This window comes from Lutra lutra, chromosome 11 (assembly GCF_902655055.1).
Source record: "Lutra lutra chromosome 11, mLutLut1.2, whole genome shotgun sequence".
Taxonomy (NCBI): Eukaryota; Metazoa; Chordata; class Mammalia; order Carnivora; family Mustelidae; genus Lutra; species Lutra lutra.
The window spans coordinates 81,246,588-81,265,720 of record NC_062288.1 but is presented as its reverse complement, the minus strand read 5'-3'; the positions used below and the strand labels follow the sequence as shown (position 1 = coordinate 81,265,720).

General features: G+C 32.7%; 1 protein-coding gene and 1 pseudogene across 2 annotated transcripts in view; one reads left to right on the top strand and one right to left on the bottom strand.

The window, feature by feature from the left end:
• Positions 1-19,133, top strand: part of WASL (WASP like actin nucleation promoting factor) — a 68,411-nt gene that overhangs the window by 37,335 nt on the left and 11,943 nt on the right. For both annotated transcript variants that reach the window (XM_047695162.1, XM_047695161.1), the window contains exons 3-8: positions 727-813; positions 2,379-2,475; positions 5,355-5,378; positions 11,906-12,074; positions 13,134-13,176; positions 14,626-14,779. In XM_047695162.1, the coding sequence (XP_047551118.1) occupies positions 727-813; positions 2,379-2,475; positions 5,355-5,378; positions 11,906-12,074; positions 13,134-13,176; positions 14,626-14,779 (574 nt within the window). The remainder of the gene's footprint in view (positions 1-726; positions 814-2,378; positions 2,476-5,354; positions 5,379-11,905; positions 12,075-13,133; positions 13,177-14,625; positions 14,780-19,133) is intronic.
• On the bottom strand, positions 7,035-7,146 carry LOC125081565 (uncharacterized; annotated as a pseudogene).

Genomic DNA, 19,133 nt, shown 5'->3' with positions numbered 1-19,133 from the left:
TAATTTTAGATAACCATTGCTGAATACTTTCACTTAGCCACCTTTGGTAGTAGGTTAATTTTATTTCTTCTACTGTAGCCATAGATAAGACAACCCATTCATCTATGGTTCTCTCAACCATACTTTAACCTTGGTGCACTTTAATTATCAGTCTCTTTCTGCACATGATTGACACTAACTACTCTTACCAGTATTTAATGAGAGGGCCACTATGTAAAAGTTAGGAATTCAAAAATTGTTAATGAATAGTACAGAGAGGGCATATTTGACCCTCTCAGCATCTACAAAATTGAGGAAAAGAACATGAAATGTTCCTGTAATATTTGATGGCACATAGTCTATTACTGATGGAACTATGCATTGATAATCAGTGCATGCACAACAGTATTCTAGCCTTCTGTCTAACATTGATGATCTAGTAATTGTTCTAGGTTAGTGTTTGACTGAGTAACTATATTTGGGAATACAAGACTAATGAGATAGTGTCTTAGCATACTGACTTAAACTCATTTGATATGTAGTTTTTTTGAAAGAAAAATCCAAAATTTACTCTTTTGTTAAGAAATTACTGATTAAATTATATGTTATTTATATTTTATACGTGTGTGTTTTCTGTGCAGGTATAAGCTATTGTTAATGTAAACAATTCCCTGAATATGAGTCATCTATCTTGTTTTATTCCTGGAGATTATCTTTTTGGTAACTCTTATTTTAACCTTTTTCTAGGATGGGAAACTATTGTGGGAACAAGAGCTATACAATAACTTTGTATATAATAGTCCTAGAGGATATTTTCATACCTTTGCTGGAGATGTAAGTCATATTTTTTTATTGCCCTGTTTAATGTAGTTTTTTTTAATTTGTTCATCTGGTTTTTGTTTTCTTTAAGATTTTATTTATTTATTCGACAGAGAGAGAGAGACAGTGAGAGAGGAAACACAGGTAGGGAGAGCAGGAGAGGGAGAACAGGCCTCCTGCTGAGCAGGGAGCCCGATGTGGAGCTCGATCCCATAATTGTTTTAATACTTGTTTGTGGAAAGCATTTATGAGCTTTCCATGTAAACACTATATAAAGTAAAAATAATTATTTTACCTTTAAAAGGTTCTTCATAGGGGCACCTGGGTGGCTCAGTCAGTTAAGCATCTGCCTTCTGCTCAGATAATGATCCTGGAGTCCTGGGATCGAGCCCCGCATCGGGCTCCCTGCTGGAAACCTTTTCTCCCTCTCTCACTCCCTCTGCTTTGTGTTCTCTCTCGCTGTCTCTCTTTCTCCGTCAAATAAATAAATAAAATCTTTTTAAAAAAAATAAGCTTTTTCACAGTATAGCTGAATAGGAAGAAATGGCTTAGATTTTAAGGGGCCAAAAAAAAAAAAAAAAGTTTTTTGCTGTGTAGAAAAGAAATTTGTTTTTTCGTCATCTTTGTCTTTGGACAGAGAGCTTTATCTTTCTGGGATTTAGTGTTCTTATATATAAAAATGAAGTCTTAATTGCCTACTAATCCATGGTATGTTTTAAATATTGATGTTATATTGCCATTCAAATTATTTTGTGAAAGAATAGTTCGTGGCCTAGAAGAGTGCTAAAATACATTAAATGCGTGTAGGGGGAGAATAGAATATAAAAAAATTTATTGCATATACTTGAGGAGGATGTTAGAAGGATTTCCATACCATATGCTGACAAGGATTGTCTGAGTGACTAGGTTATAGGTGATTTTAATTTTTTATTTTCATATTTTTATTTCCTAAATTTTTATATAATGAGGAAAAAAGGTTAGATTAGATGATATATCATTTCAAAAAAATTTTCTTCTCTAGCTGTTATTTTTCACATTTTTCTTAATAAAATATAAATATATGTACATACATAAAAGTGTGCATAAAATGCCATTATCAATGTCAGTCTTTTCGTATTTTCAACACTTTATCTGAATTAAGGTTATCATATAAATAATACCTACAGTTGAGCTGTAAAATAAAAACATAACCTAGTAAAGATAGAGCTGACCTGCATTTGACCAACTTTTCCAGTGTTTGCCTTTTCTAAAATCCGTATTATTTTGTAGAGTTCTATTGAAAAATCAAATTCAATTTGCTATTTTTGTTGTCGTCATTGAAGATGGAGTATTCCATTTAATATTTGAATGTCCGTTATGAGAGGCAACTTATCTATTAGTAGTCTTTTACTTTGCCTTCTCCATGCTTTCAGTATTCTTAAGTTATTCAGATAAAATTAAAACTAAGCTTAAACTAAGCTCTTGTTGCTGGTAAACTCAGCTTTCCTTCTTCAGAAATGTACTTTGTTGGTTATCGATTTTTTCATTAAAGCTAGATTCATGTTTTCTGTTGTTTACCTTTTTAAATAAAAATATTTCAGACTTGTCAAGTTGCTCTTAATTTTGCCAATGAAGAAGAAGCAAAAAAATTCCGGAAAGCAGTTACAGACTTGTTGGGCCGGCGACAAAGGAAATCTGGTAAACTTTTTTCTTTTTTTTAAACAGGAGCTGGCTCATGGGACAGAACGGGCCCACACCTGTTTTTATGAATAAAGTTTTAGTGAGACAAACCTACGCTCATTGGTTTACATTTTGTCTGTTGCCACACAACAGTTGGGTAGTTACAACAAAGACTGTATGGTACACAAAGCCTAAAATATTTATTCTCTGGCCCCTTACCAAAAAAAAAAAAAAAAAATTCACTAGTACTTACTTAAGAACTATTTTTATTAAGAACTATTTTTTTTTCAGATTTACTGAAGAATTCATTCTGATAACCTGTCTTGTTGATAACATGCCATATATACTGACTCTTAAACTTGCATTTTTATGGCTTTGTTCTTAACTTACATTCTTAGCATATTTAATACTTTGTGACAAAGACTTTTTAGGCAAGCCTAGAAGCAAATAAGCAAAGTTGCAAACAAAATCTGTAAACATTGTTTTGTCTCTATTTTGTCCCTAATGTTGTCTATCATAAATCCACAAGGAACTTAATGTATAAGACTATAATACATATAAAATAGAGAATGCTCTAGTCTAGTATAGAATTTTAAATTTATTGATATAGAAATACTTGACAACAGTATACTAGGCCTTTCTGTTGTCAAGTGGGAGAAGGGTGATTAGGAAAGGTGAACCTCTCTAAAACCATCATCTTAAGATCAGTTTCAGAGACATCAGTTTTCTGTGACATAATCAGGTGCTAGGCCAGGGGCTCTCTGGGGCTCCTTATAGTCAATATATGTGACATTTCCAAATCAAACAAGTAAAAAATATTTCTTAAAGTATAGACTAATTGACTTTGAAATAGGAAGGTCCCTAAAGGCATCTTTCAGCTGGTATAGGAATTTTGTTTTATGTAGTTCCTAAACTTTTAAGCATGGTGTTTCAGAAGCAGAAAGGTCATCTTAGGGAGGCAGCTGATAGATACCTGGGTAGGGATCTATTCTACTTCTGCTAAGTCAAACTCCAGCCTCTCTTCTCTTTAACTTAGATGCATGGAATCCGACTTCTGGAGCAATAAAAAATTAGTCTATTTTCTTTTCCTCCCAGCAGCCATTTAATATTGGAAGCCATCTATCATGTTCTCATGCCTTTACTTCTTTACCTTAACCGGTTTCAGTTTCTTACTCCTCTCATGATGTACTTTATAGATGCATCATCCCAAATACTGTACTCTGAAGCCACTGTATATTTTTATGTCTTCTTCAGAAGGTCCAGATTTGAAGAAATGATCCAGCTTCAAATAGTAGTCATATTTGAACACAGTACTCCACAAGTAGTTTTACTAGTTGGTACTAAAATACCTCTTGATATGATTAAAGCACTGTTCTGCAAATGTTTTTAGCAGATACCTCATACCAGCAGCTCCCATTCTTCTTTGTTCAACCAAACCCTCCCTTTTTTTCATGTGAATGGCTCTCAAGCCCGGTTAGCATCTTATTTGTAAATTACTTTTTAGAACTTATCCTCTGAACTTTATATTTATGTCAGTGTATTTCCATATCTGTGTTATCAGTTAAAGTATTTCCTCTCTGGTTGCAGAGATAACATCACCTGGGAAATGGGAGATTGACATTCATTCACATAGATGGGACTTCCTTATGTCCAGTGTTTCAGAAAGTTACTTCATCAGACCACCAGATGGAGTAATAAATTGGTATTTCCTATTGCCAGGATTTTTTAACTTATTCCCCAGTTAAATCCTATTAATTTTAGTTTATAAAATTGATTATTTTATAAACTGTTTTATAAACTGTTATAAACTGATTATTATATCGTTATTTATGGGTATTTCTCTTATAATTTGGGGCAATTTTGTATTAGAAAATCTGGAAATTACATTTGTTTAAAATTATTCAACCACTTTTGAATTTCTTAAAGCCAAAATGATATCAAATTCGTATATAAGAGTCTGAGTACAAAGGATTGATGGCTCTCCTGGTTTTACTCCTTTCTGATCTGCTATAGCTTTTTATTTTTGGTCTGCTTTAGTGATCAGATGTTTCTGAGTATTCTCATTACTCTTGTGCTTTCATTGTGTCCCATAGCTTTGAAAACTCCATACACTGATGCCTCCCAAAGTTTTGTCCTCATTGTTGACCTTTCCCCCAACCTTCAAACTTGTTTACTTCAACTGAGCATCAGGATAACCTTAAACTTAACTTGTCTGAGCAGAACATCTGATCTATGTTCCCTAACCTCAGTTAGACCCATTCCTACTCTTCCCCATGTATTCCCCAACTTGGTAAAAGGCTCCACTCTGGCTCACCATGGTCTCTTATAAATTCCATCAGTGAGTCTGTTGTCTCTTCAGAAACATATCCTGGATCTATTTCTCATCACCTCTGCTACCCCTCTAATCGAAGCCCCCATTATCTGTCATCTGGACTACCATAACTCCCTCACTAGTCTCCCTGCTGCCACTCAGTGCCCCCTATGATCTCTTTTCTACATAGTAGCCTAAGTTATCTTTTAAAAACATTAGATTATGTTGGCCCTATTAAACCCTAAAAGAGCTTCCTATCTTATATAGAATACAATCTGTATTCCTTACCATGGCCTGTGGGACCTATATGATCCAGTCCCTGGGTCTCCTCCTGACTGCCTCCTTTTACTCTTCTGTTGGCTCACTCTAGTCCAAGCTTCATGATGTTCCTTCATGCTGTTCCCTCCTTAGGGCCTTTAAATATGTTGTTCCTTATTTTATTCAGATGTCAGTTCCTCAGAGAAACCTTTTTTAGCCACTTATACATTGACTTAAGAATAAGACAGAGTTTGGGTAGATTAATTCTTTATGTTGATTTTTGTATTGCATATGTCTGATAATATTATTTTGATTTATTTTCTAACAGAGAAAAGACGAGACCCCCCAAATGGTAAGCTCTTTGATACAAATTATTGATCTAAAAGATTTTAGGTTGTTGTTTTATCCTTTAGAAACACGTATCATACATTAATACTTAAATATTTAATATCTGTGATCAAATACTGTAGTTTATATTGTCATTTTAAAATAACAAAGGTGAGTCTTAGAAATGTACTATTTTTTGGCTTTTTTATAGGATGAAGGAGGACTATGTAGGGTGAAGATCACTATTACTTATATCTTCATTCTGTATTGACAATTAAGTTTATAAACTGTATGATCTTGACTTAATATCTTCCTTAAAGGTAGTAAATTTTGTATAGCATATTTGTTCATTTCTTTCTTTAAGATTTATGTTTCTTATTTCCAAATACTATTTCACACTGGTAATACAAAACTAGCCCCTGTGAGAATGAGCACTGACTTTAATGGAGTGCATAGAACTAATAATAGTAGCTTTATATTATCCTCCTTAATTTCATGATGAGCACTTGAAGTATTGAGAATTCTTTAAAAGAAAAAAAAAGTATACCAGAAAAGTATATATTCCAAAATAAAATGGAATTCCAAAATGAAAAGGACAAAGTCCCAGATCTTTAGGGCAGAGATTCGCATCTTGGACTCTGTAAACACTCCTTGAAATATAGTGCACTAAATTCTTAAGTGTATATATTTTCTTTGGGGACAGAGGATGCAGAAATTGCATCACATTTAAATTGGGTCGCTGACCCTGTGGAGGTATGGAACTATTGCTCCAGGAACCTTCATTATAATGGAGGGTATGGCCTTTTTTTTTTTTTTTTTTTTAAAGCATCTCACATCCTCTCATCAGAATTTAGATAGCTTATTCTGGGAAACAAATAATATATGATAGCTGTTGGGGATTGTTAGGGTTTGTTTCTTTTAAACAGATACATTGCTTTCTGATTTGTCCTTAAGTTTTTTTCCTGATACAAAAACATGAACCAAATACTGCTGTAGTAAATTTTGGATTATTTACCTTATTATAATTAAAAAAAAAAAAACCTACGTTCAGTAAGGCTTACCCTCTGCCAAGTAATGTATACTTTGGCTTTGTCTTTTAAGTAGAAATTTTAATACTTATTTTATAGAACTGCTGTGGAGATTAAATGAAGTAATCAAAGTACTTAGCATAGCACTTACTAAAACCTAGCTATCATGATGAAGACAGTAACAACAATAATTACAGCAGCTACTATTTAATGATAATTTACTACCAGCCAGGCACTGTCCAGGAGTCTTATGAAGTGGCTGCTATTATCCCCATTTTATAGAAGAGCAAACAGGGACACAGATGAGTATCTTGCTCAGGGTCACAAATCTAGTAAGTGGTACAGAAGGATTCAGTCTCAAGCAGTCTTAACTCCATAGCCTAGCCCCTTTATCACTATGCTACATCCATAAGATTTTGAAGGAGAAACTGAGACCTAGACAGGGTAAATAACATGCCTTAAGTAACGCCATTGTTAACGTGGTAGAGGCAAAGGAAGCAGAAGCAACTGACTCAGAAGTCATTCATCTATGAACTCTTACAGCAGTGTTAGAATTTTCTCCCTGTTGCATGCTCAATATTTTAATCCTTTTGAATTCTGTAAGCATGTATTGAGTACCAATGGGGAAGGCTTCCTGGAAGTGGCATCTTTGGGAAAAGTAACCTGAGATATTAAAGTATAGATGTTGCAATTAAAGTTAACAGTATATTAACCTGATAAAAACAGATACTACACTTGATCTTAGCCAAAAGGCCGAGAAGCGATAATAAAGTTAACAGTATAAATATTTTATGGAGTTTTCAAAATTTTAATCTTTTCAGTACATATAAAATGTATTTCTGAAGAGGTACTAATCCATGAATACAAGGAATTTGGATATTCTTTTTTTGTTTGTTTTTTAAGATTTTATTTATTTGTTTATGTTTTTATTTAAGAGAGAGCTCTGAGTGGGAGGAGGAGCAGAGAGCAGAGGGGGAGGAAGAGGGACAAGTAGATTCTGTACTGAGATTATGACCTGAGCCAAGACCAAGAGTCTAACACTTAATTGACTGAGCCACGCAGGCACCCCATGAATTTGGATATTCTTTATGTGACAGTGGTGTCTTGCAATTTTATTACTCCTGGTAGGAGAGGTACTCATAATAAGACTTTCTTTCTCTGTGATAGCTCTTGGTTTTAAATATTTAGTTCTGTAGTTTTAACCCTTTTGGTGTAGTGATCCCAAATGTCTTTTCATTAAATGAGAGTTTAAAAAGTATCACGAAAAGGCAAAAATATATGGCATGTATTGCCAGAATTTGTATATTTTCTTATAAAATATACATATAATATGGTATTAACATACTGCATACACAGTAAAGGATAAAATAATTATTAAAAAGAAGATTTAATATTTTTTTCCTGCAGTGCAGTCACTCCCCACTATGTGGAGACCACTGTTTTGAAGGCAGCATATTACTTTTTTGCATTTGGTACACTACTACCAGGTGCACTGGACACCTTATCCACCTTGCTGTGTCCCTGCAGGTGCTTCGTCTTAAATCCCCATATGGATGATCAGTTTAGTAGACATTTTCAAATTGTAACTATTGAAAAGACACTTTATGTAGGAGTAGCATATATTCCTGAAATGCAATTCAGTGTCTTCCTCACTAACTCCTAATCCATACATCTTTCTTTTTTCTTTATCGGTCAGTCTCACCTTTTAGCTTAGACGCTTTCCAATGATTTGTTCTCAGCTTCATGACTGCTTGACATCAGAGGCCTCTGGGCCACCTGTTTCTCAACTATTTTACCTTGGTGAGAGTTCTCTGCTTTTTATGTAATAAAGGGGAAGACTTTAGTTTGTTCTTTCAGTTTTAAAATTAACTAGAAATGCTGTTCAGTGAGAATATTAAAAAGCCTTTTCTGTAACAGTTGTCTTTAATCAGAAAATGGTAATTTGTCATTTGACTAGTTTTTGTTTTTTTTTTTAAAGAAGGGAAACAATCCCCTTAGTGTATGTTCTTAGGATGAGTATAATTTTATAAATGGAATACTTAATTTTTACTAGAAGTGATTTAGGTGTATCTCCATTACCAGATCTTCCATAAACTTCATTTAAAAATGACTGTGCCTTACACCAGTTGTCACTTTTGGAAACAAATATTTAATTGGGCTTTACAACATCGTTTTAAACTAATTTCCAAACACCTTCAAACTCTAAAGTAAATGACTATTATCAACAGAGGTAACCAAGTACCTAATCTCATGATTATGTAGGAATTTTTTTCCCTAAATTTTGAAAGTTACTAGTAAATATTTATTGAATGATAAACTGTTAAACTATATAAATTGAGAGAACTAATTGATAAGGAAATAATATATGACAACATTGGTAAAGTTAGCATTATCAGTCACCTTGTGGTTTGACATTAGTGTAAAAAGTACAGTAGTAGTTAATGGATTAGGAATCAAGAAAGCAGAGTTCACCTTTGCTTTTTGTCCCTAATTGTGTGACTTTAGACAGGTCACCTGACACTTCTCATCCTTAGTTTTCAACTGTAAGATGAAAAGTGTGGAAAAACTCTCTAATTTCCCAGCTAACGCAGCTAATACTAATTTTCTGTTTATCTCTATAATTTGAATTTTCCTTAGACTTCCTATAGACTTAATTAAATAATGTTTTAACCAGTACTGAAAAAATTCATGTGTAATGACACTAAATAGCTAATTCAAAGGCTTTATAAACTGCTTGACAGTAATAGTATATCCACACTTCCTCTTGGGGTAGAGGGAGGAGGGGAAACCCAGTCTGACTACAGTATGAATTAAACTTTGTTATTCATTCCACATACCCCTTGTATTTTGTTCCTGTCTTCTTTATTCTTAAACTTTCTTCAGAGATGGCTGAATTATTTTCTTTAGTGAGATATGTATCAGGCTTATAAGAATCTTAACTTTATTAAATTTCCCAGGAAAGAATTTGTTAACTTGGATAATTAAAACTATTACGCTTCTTCACTTTACCCAACTCTATTACCCTTTAAAATATCCATGGTATAATAATAACTTTCATATAACCTAAAGCAGCAGAATATTTTCATTTTTGTTTTTTTCTAAAAACTAATAGTTTGGTTTGTTTTTTTTTTTATGGTGAATCTGGTTGCTCCTTTATAGTTGCTCTTTGAACATCTATTTCAGGAGGGGTGGTAAGGTACAAGGAGAGTGTCTCATTCTGATACTCCTAAATCAGTCTTAAGTTAATCCTTAAATTCTATTAAATATGAAGAAAAGAGTAAGTAGTGATTTGTGGCATCTTACCATGGATGGTGTAGCTGATACTGATTTTTAAAGTTATAAATAAAAGAGGGAAGGCAGAAAAGGAAGGATGAGAAGGAGAAACAGATCAGTAGATAAACCTTTGAGTATAACAGAGATTTGACCCTCTAACACTTGGATTCCGGGTATTCTCAATAAGTCCTTTACTTTGTGAAACTACAGTAAACACTGAAATCTGGTATGTGAACAAATTTGAAAATCCTAGTCTTTATCTACTATTTCTTCAGCCTTCTGTATTGCATAACTAACCTTTAATTTTTAATCCGGTTATTTTTATTATTCCTTGACACTGAATCAGCTTGTTTTAATGGTCTTACCCATATTATTCACTAGGTTCCATTTTTTTCAGATAACAATTTCTTTATTTCTTGCCAATGTGAGCAACTTCCTTTAGAAATTTACATGAAAAAATTTTATATGAAATACAAATAGAACTTTTAGATGCTTACATGTAAGTAGACTTGGATTATGAAGGGAAAAGAGCTGAATTTTGGTGATACTAAAAATACAAATCTTTTTCCAAATTGTTTACTCGTCCGATAAGGTGTTAGATGGCTTTTGTAAATTATTTTAGCTCTATTTCATCTTGAATAGTAGAGTTGAAAGAGAGAACATGGGTTATATATAATTTATCCATTTAGATAAACGTACTTTCAGGTAACTTCAATGAATAGGCTACATTTGAGGTTTTAGTGCAATTGAAGAAATATAGTCAAATTGACATTTAGTTATCACCAGTTTACGTTAGCCTGTAATTTCTTGGGATTTCTGTATTCCATTGTATTGGGGTACTCATGGCAAAGATTTATGACAGTGGAATGATATAAAACAAAATCAAAGGGAGAGACACAAGGGTTTAGGTCTGAGGGAAATTACATACAACTTTGCCATAGTCTTCTCCCATTGGACTCAAAGGGAATGCACGTAATTCCTTTGATAAGTTGTTACAACACATGGTAAATGTTGTCTAAAGGAGAAACTCACTAGGCACTCAGTGCCCAGAGTTTATTGGGGGCTACTCACATAGGCCTTCTATGTCTAGCACATACCAAGGTACTAGACTCCTAGAAGGAAAGCAGGTGTTTAGCATCAGCACATTGTTAGCACAAATAGTTGAGGCACAATGGGCCCATCTTATCAGGGAATGATAAAAACCCTCTTGGAATCCCCGTTTCCAGATGCCAGCTCAGAGCTAATAACCTTACAAGCAGCCCTTTCTAAGGATGGCAGTCTTGGGCCTGCTATGTTAACTGTTTCTCTGCGCAGTAGTGGTTCCATTTTATACAGCATTTGAAAGTTATCATTAATGTACTTATCTCATAGGAATTTAGTCTAATAAGTGGTTTTGTCAGAGAACCCTATATTAAAATGGACTCTCTAAGGAACATGTGATGCCATTTAGTTAAATTTATAAGGCATTTTTAAATTGAATACATTTCATTTAGACTCGTGCTTTTAAAGCCAAGAATATGTTTGTGAATTATAAAACAGGTTTTGTATATTATATTTAAGGTCACTCTTAAAGGTGCTATTGATAGTATCTGAAGATGCCAGAGATAGTTTCACTATTGATTATTGTGGAAGATGAATGTTTTGAGAATTTTTCCATCTCATTTTTGAGCCCTATACTTCCAATAGTCAAAGTGTTATGTATACCAATAGAGAAAACATTATTGGACTTACATACGGTATTTTGGAAATAATAATAGTAATAATTGTGTAAGTACTTTTTTTCCCTCATGGACTAATAAAGTTGAAACAAAGAAGTAATACTAGATTTTTTTGTCAGATTTTTTTTAAAAGTATATGCTCCTTTTAATTTTTATTCTTATTATGCCATATATAGCACTTTACCAACAAGTAATGGGTTGTGTATGTGAGGCTATTATAATAAAAATTTAAGGGATTAAACCAATTAAATTTAAATTTTTACTGAAAATTTTTTTTCATGAGATTTAATGTTATAAAAATACAAATTCTCTTTGAAGTAACATCTATGCTTATGTACTTAAGAATTTATTATATGCTTTTGAAATTTCGGTAGTACTTTATCCATTATTTATAAAAAATTAACATGCAACTTTAAAATTTAAATAATTTATATTAGTGAAGCGGTCCTACTTCAGAGAAAGATATTTAAATTACAAATTATGAATGTAATAATTGTTATCTTAAATTATATCCCTTTCATATTGTTTTGCAGGTCCTAATCTACCCATGGCAACAGTTGATATAAAAAATCCGGAAATCACAACCAATAGATTTTATGGTCCACAGGTCAACAACATCTCCCATACCAAAGAAAAGAAAAAAGGAAAAGCTAAAAAGAAGAGATTAACCAAGGCAGATATCGGAACACCAAGCAATTTCCAGTAAGAGTTCTTTTGTTTTTCTTATCTTTCAATTAACTTACTCCTGCTCTTGATTTTTACCTTGTTAGGAAATTTTGTTTTCTTCTACATTTATCATTTGCATACTTTTTTCTCTATAGATTTTGTTGGAATTGTTTGTGTGTGTGTGTGTGTGTTTAAGGCTGTTGTTCAGTAGACTTTCTGTGAATCCTACAGTTTATTTACCTTTCTATTCATCAGGAAAGAAAAACTAAATTAAGTTGTTTCTTTAATTGTTGGAGATGATTTCTCACTTTCCCTTATAAATGGTATTTGGAAATTGCCTAGAGGCACTGTCTTATCCCATTTGGGCTACTATAACAGGAATACTATAGACTGAATGGCTTTTAAACAACAGAGATTTATTTCTACAGTTCTGGAGATTGGGAAGAAGCAGGCAAAATTTGGTGTCTGGTGAGGTTCCACTGGTTAACAGCTGTCTTCTAGCTGTCTTCCTCACATGTTGGAAGAGGGCAAGAGAACTCTCTGGGGCCTTTTTGTTAAGGGTACTAATCCTGTTTTTGAGGGATCCACCCTCAAAACCTAATCACCTCCCCAAATCCTTACCTCCAGATATTATCATCATACTGGGTATTAGGTCTCAACATAGGAATTTTGGGGGGACACAAACATTTAGTCTATAGTAGGCATCAAACCTTTGGTATTTATTTGACATATTTTAAGCATTTTCATATACATCATTTCATTAGCTCATTACAAAATTCCTATTCATTTATATATATATATATTATATATATAATATATATATATAATGCTTGTATTCTTCTGCTAGTTTGACCATTGAGGAAATGGATACTCAGAAAGATTATGCAAAATTATTAAAACTCAGTTTAACTGAGGCCAGTCCTGGCCTCCTGACCCCTCACACAGTTTTTCCCTGAATATGGGTATGTCTGTGAGAATTATTAGCTCAGGCCCAAAATTTATTGGTTGGATTGGATTTCATGTATTTTATGTTTTAAATGCTGTTTATGTATTTTCTGTTTTTTATTTATACATATTTTTGGTCTACTTCTTTAGGCACATTGGACATGTTGGTTGGGATCCGAATACTGGCTTTGATGTAAGTGTCTTTTCAAGCCATAAATATTATTGCTGTAAATATGTGGTAATGCAGGGCACCTGGGTGGCTCAGCCGGTTAAGTGTCTGCTTTCAGCTTAGGGCATGATCTCGGGGTCCTGGGATCAAGCCCCACATCAGGCTCCCTGCTCAGCGGGAACCCTGCTTCTCTCTCTCACACTCCCTTGCTTGTGTTCTCTCTCTCTCTCTATCAAATAAATAAATAAAATCTTTAAAAATAAATAAATATGTGGTAATGCTGTGGCCTGTGTGTAGATTTTTATTATTCATTTTAGTGAATTCTAGCATTTATTTGAATGTGTTTATGTACATACACCACTGAGGTTGGAAACCTCAGTATTGTTCTGTTATTTATGGCTATGTCTATAAGGCAAAGGTTTTATACTCCTTGAATTGATATACTGTAATACTGGGGTGCCTGGGTGGTTCAGTCTGACTCTTGATTTCTACTCAGGTCATAATCTCAGGGTTGTGAGATTGAACCCTGCATCAGAGCTGTGCTCAAGTCTGCTTGAGATTCTCTCTCTCCCTCTCCCTCTGTTCCTCCCCTGCTAGCGCACACACTCTCTCTCTGTCTCTCTCAAATAAATAAATATATAAATAAAATCTTATATACTATAATATAAAATTCTTGTGTGTTGACAGCCAAGAGAAGAAAATTATTTCTGCTAACTGATATTTTAGGGGAATGTATGCCAAATTACTGGAAAGTAATAGTACTGAAAAGTATTATAATCAAATTCTGAATATCCAGTTTTTAAATTAGCTAGATCTTTTCATTCCATTCTTTTTGGCATTTTTGTCATTTATTTTTAGCCCTATGAGCAAGTAAGTGAAACTGCTAGGAAAAATAAGTGTTTTTAACATTTTATCTGTTTTGGTTGCTTAAGTAATATGTATTTCACATTTAACAGATAATCAGGGTTTGGAAAAATTATTTTGAAGAGAAATATTTATGATTGGGGTCAGAAATTTTTTTGTTATTGACTACAGTGTTAACTCCACAACATTTATTGAATGCTTCCTTGATCTGGGGTCTGTCCAGGACGCTGAGGTTATAAGGAGGTGCTTCAGATTTTCAAATTGACAGAGTTTCCTCGTTTCTTTGTGATTATATCTAAATTTAGTAATAGGCGAATAGGTTGGAGATGTCTGAATCATGAATGGGTTAGTAAAGCTCTAATGAGATGCCTTCTTTTTGAAGAGAGAACAAAAAAAATAAGAAAATTTTATTCTTTTTTCTTATCTTTTCTATTTCTTTTAAATAAGAAAGTTTCATTGGCTTATAAATAATCTAACCATGTTAAAAAGTGTATAAATTTAAAATAATTTCATAATGGGCACAGGTGAAAACTAAATTTGAATTTGATTATGCTTATTTTTAGAAATTGGGATAGATTTTATAGTTAACAGTTACTTTATATGTTATAGCTGAATAATTTGGATCCAGAATTGAAGAATCTTTTCGATATGTGTGGAATCTCAGAGGCACAACTGAAAGACCGAGAAACATCAAAAGTTATATATGACTTCATTGAAAAAACAGGAGGTGTAGAAGCTGTTAAAAATGAACTACGAAGGCAAGGTAACTTTTTTTTTCTACTCAGGCATTCTAATCTTTTTTTCCTTGTGAATCTTTTGAGGTCAGTTTCCTGGAAACAACTACACACATTCATATGGACTTTCCATAAACAGAATATTTGAAATTATAGATTAAGTAGCTTGGCCTGGCTGCTTTGCATTATTTTTATATAACTTAATAATTTGATAAGGTTTTTCTTATTAAAAAGTCTTCTTTGCCACCTTACTCATTTGGGCTTGCTTCTTCCTAGTTTTTGTGTACTCCAGTTAAAGCATTCTTCTGAGGAATTTAACTGTCATTTTAAATTTGATATTTGACTTATCTGTATCTTTTTCACTACTGATATTCATTCAGTCTTTCATTCATTCATATATTCGTAAACATTATTATGTCTGCACTCATTTCAACTCAGGATATTTAGATGTAAATAAGCAGTTTCTGTCCTCGGAAATCTTACAGTCTAGTGTGGAAACAGATACTTAACAAGTATACAGTCAATAATTGCAATTGTAGAAACATAGTGTTAGTTTTAATGAAACTAGAATGCTAATTTATTTTTTGAAAAAATTATATTTCCAGATTCTATGGATTTTTGATAAAAACATCTTGGGCATAGCACCGTTTTTGTTTTTAAATGCTCCCAGAGTAATTCACATTTACTAGTATTATGTTCCTTGACTCTTTTTTTGTCCACTGTTACCACACACTTTGGCTTTATTCTATCGGATGTCGCCTGCCATCTCTCTGAGCTCTCTGAATTTATAAGTTTATGAATCACTCTTGACATTTACTAGGCCATTGATGCATCTGCCTTCACACCTGAATTCCTTTGACAGAAGAGCTGACTATATTAATTTGATTGGGTTTGGTTTTTAAAATTTGTTGTGATTGCTCTTTATTCTAGCTGCTTTTAAAGCATCAAATTAGGCAAAGTCTTTGCTCAGTTGAATTACCTAAAACAAAACAATATACAGGCATTAAAAAACATGCTTTGGGAACAAGTTTAAATTCTTGTCATACTCAAGAACCTAACTCCCAGTGTGGAATCTTTTAGACACCAAAGAATGATTTTATAGAAGGTAAATTTGTTCAAAGGAAGAATAAAAAGACTAATGACTTACTAAGGAAATGTTTTCCAGGGAGAACATATATGTGTTCAAAAGTATAAAAAAATTAGAGCAGCTTATGAAGTTTTCTTAAAATATATTTTGTTAAAATATATATATATATATATATATATATATATATATATATATATAAAATCTACTGAATCTAATCTCTTGAAATTTGTTTTTCAAAATTATATAATCAGGTTTTTAAAAGTAGTAGACTTGTGATTTTCAACATATTTTTTGTGTGTCTATGCAATTGTTCGAAGGCCATTAACTCAATAATCTGTGTAGGTCCACCACAATGGAGTGGTATGTATGTGGGATGTCATTTGACCCAGTGCTTTAAATTATGCATGCTTTGATATGTTTATTGTCAAAGAAGCTGGAGTTCATTTATCCTGCTTCCAAATCTAACATTAGTAAGATTATTTGCCCTCTACTCAAACTAATTTATTTCTGTATGAGTCTGAGCTCATATTTCATCTATACTTTAGATGATTGTAATGAAATTCTGTGGATATTTTAAAAACACCTCTTACCCATAGCCCCACTGTTTTTATTGTTGCTTATTATACTTATTCCTAGTGATTGCTTTTCACACTTGGTGTTATTTCAGTAACCTACATAAAATATACAATATTATATATATATATCATATATATATATATTATATACATATATATAAATTGGGTCAGGGAGGGGGTACTTAATATAAATACACACACATCTCTATAAATGCCTACTCTGGGAGTTGTCAGTATTCCCATAAATTTAATATAATTTAATATAAATACACAGCTCTATACATGCCTACTCTGGGAGTTGTCATTATTCCCATAAATTTAAATTTGTCTTGAATAGTATTTTTCTGTTGCTTTATTTTGATGAGAGTACATGAGAGCAGTTCTTTAATGTAGTTATATTTCTATTGCTTTATATTTTTTGCATATAATACCTATAAATGTCAAGTACCTAGAGATTAGTTATCTATTACTCTTAATGTTGATCTGCAATAATAATAATTCTTAAGTATATGAGCTTTTTTTGTAGTATAACCTCAAGACAAGTTTCTGTAAATGCCAGTTTTTCTTCCTTTTTAACTAAACTTTGATAGTAAGAAGTTTTATTTGTGGGGACTTTTGTCATAACTTTGACTTTATTTCTTTTTTAGAACTCTAAGAACTATTGTCATTCTGATTCTGGTATTTGAGTTTTGCAAGTCTCTAGACCATCAGATTTTCTCTTGATGTGTGTGGTATCTGCTTAACAGGCATATTTGTGCATGGAAACATTCTAACTCCCAGTGTGCCCTTTCCTCTTTTTTTTTTAATTCTTTCACATTTTTACGTTGGGATATGGCATGTTTTTTACATACTTATTTTATGTAGAAATAATATGGACTATAAAAAAATAGAAAGTTGGTAATAGAGATTTTCCTCATAAAAATATAGAGACATTTCCAGTCACTTTTCAAGATCATAGAAATGCTGAACTTCTGCTGTACCCAAACTGGATGCAGTTAATAATTTACTCACAATCAGTTAAGGCTTCCCTTTCCCCTTGGCAATGACTTAACTGTTCCAATGAATAATAGCTAGAGTACAAATTACTCCAATAAAGGTACTTACCTACAAGTTCAAAAGAACTTTTATTCTCTCTACTGAAGAAGTGCATCATTTTACATATAAAAAATTGTGGATTCAGAGTGCTCAGTGAGACCATGAGAAATGATTTACTAGTACTTTTTATAGTAGAATGAGGTGGATATTTTCCTCTTGATTAACAAACAAGTAAATCATAACTCTTTGAAATATAAACCTCAGAGTGATTAAAATTGCTGGAAGGATTTGATGTACTTACTGTCTCTATTCTCTGTGATAGCTGACATATAAGTGGGGTAACTCTACCATTTGCAGATATATTTTCACCTTTAAAAGTTTGAATGCGGGTGCCTAGGTGGCTCAGTGGGTTAAAGCCTCTGCCTTCGGCTTAGGTCATGATCCCAGGGTCCTGGGATCAAGCTCCGCATCGGGTTCTCTGCTCAGCAGGGAGTCTGCTTCCCCCCCCCCCCCGCCCCGCCCCCTGCCTGCCTCTCTGCCTGCTTGTCATCTCTGTCTGTCAAATAAATAAATAAAATCTTAATTTAAAAAATAAATAAAAAATAAAAGTTTGAATGCAAGGAGACAATACCCTATGAGTATTGGTCTTTCTGCATATTTTATTTAATATTTATATATGGTAGCCTATTTCCCATGATCCTCCCAAATTGGAAGATTCCATTTTATCTCCTTTGAAATGAGGGTTCCCCCCCATCCCCAGTATCATTGTATTGTTGAACATCGAAAGGTGCTTGTTGTTATTTGTAGTTAGGGTTGGCATTAGTATTTCATAAGATTATAGAACTATCCATCAATAAGATAATTTATATCAGTAAATACAAATAGTTTTTATGAATTCTAGGATTTCTCTACTTCTAAAAATAGTAAATTTTTCTCTCCAGTCTCTAAATGAATGGAGAAGTGATGAAGTTCATTATTATGTAAATTTGTTTATACTGTTGGTAAAATCATGCCTTCAGAAATGTAATAAATGTGTATTTTGAATTTGTTTCTTCGTTATACCTTACACTTTTACTTAAGTAGAAAAAGAATATGAATATCATTAATACCAAAATAGTTTTAATATTTCATTAATAACTTTTGTTCAGTTTTTCAGAATAGAAATTCTCAGTTAATTTAACTGAGCCACCCAGGTACCCCAAGAAATTCTCAGTTAATTTATTAATAGTTAGTTGTGTCTTCTGAATAAGTAGTTGAATATTTCACCTGAGCAAGCCTCCCTTACTGCCGTCACTAGAATTATTGACCATCTTAGAGAAATATGGAATATTACATATATTATTATATATTATAGCATACATGTTTTAATATATTCTATATTCTTTAGAAAGTAAAGACATAAAATATAAATGTAAGGTGGCAAGGTTTAAATTTTAAAAGAAAAAGTATTCAATTTGGGTTTAGCTCAGATTAACTTGAGTAAACGGGGATAGGTTATGCTACGCCAGCTATATAATTCTGAATGTAAATTAATTTTATAAAGTAACTAAATAAACTCAATTCTTTAAAGAGGGAAGGTATCCATTAATTTTTATTAAAATGTTAAATAATGCTAATTGACCAAATTCTGTTGTGATATATTTGTTATTATATAAGAAAGTGTGTATTCTCAAAATGATGCTGATT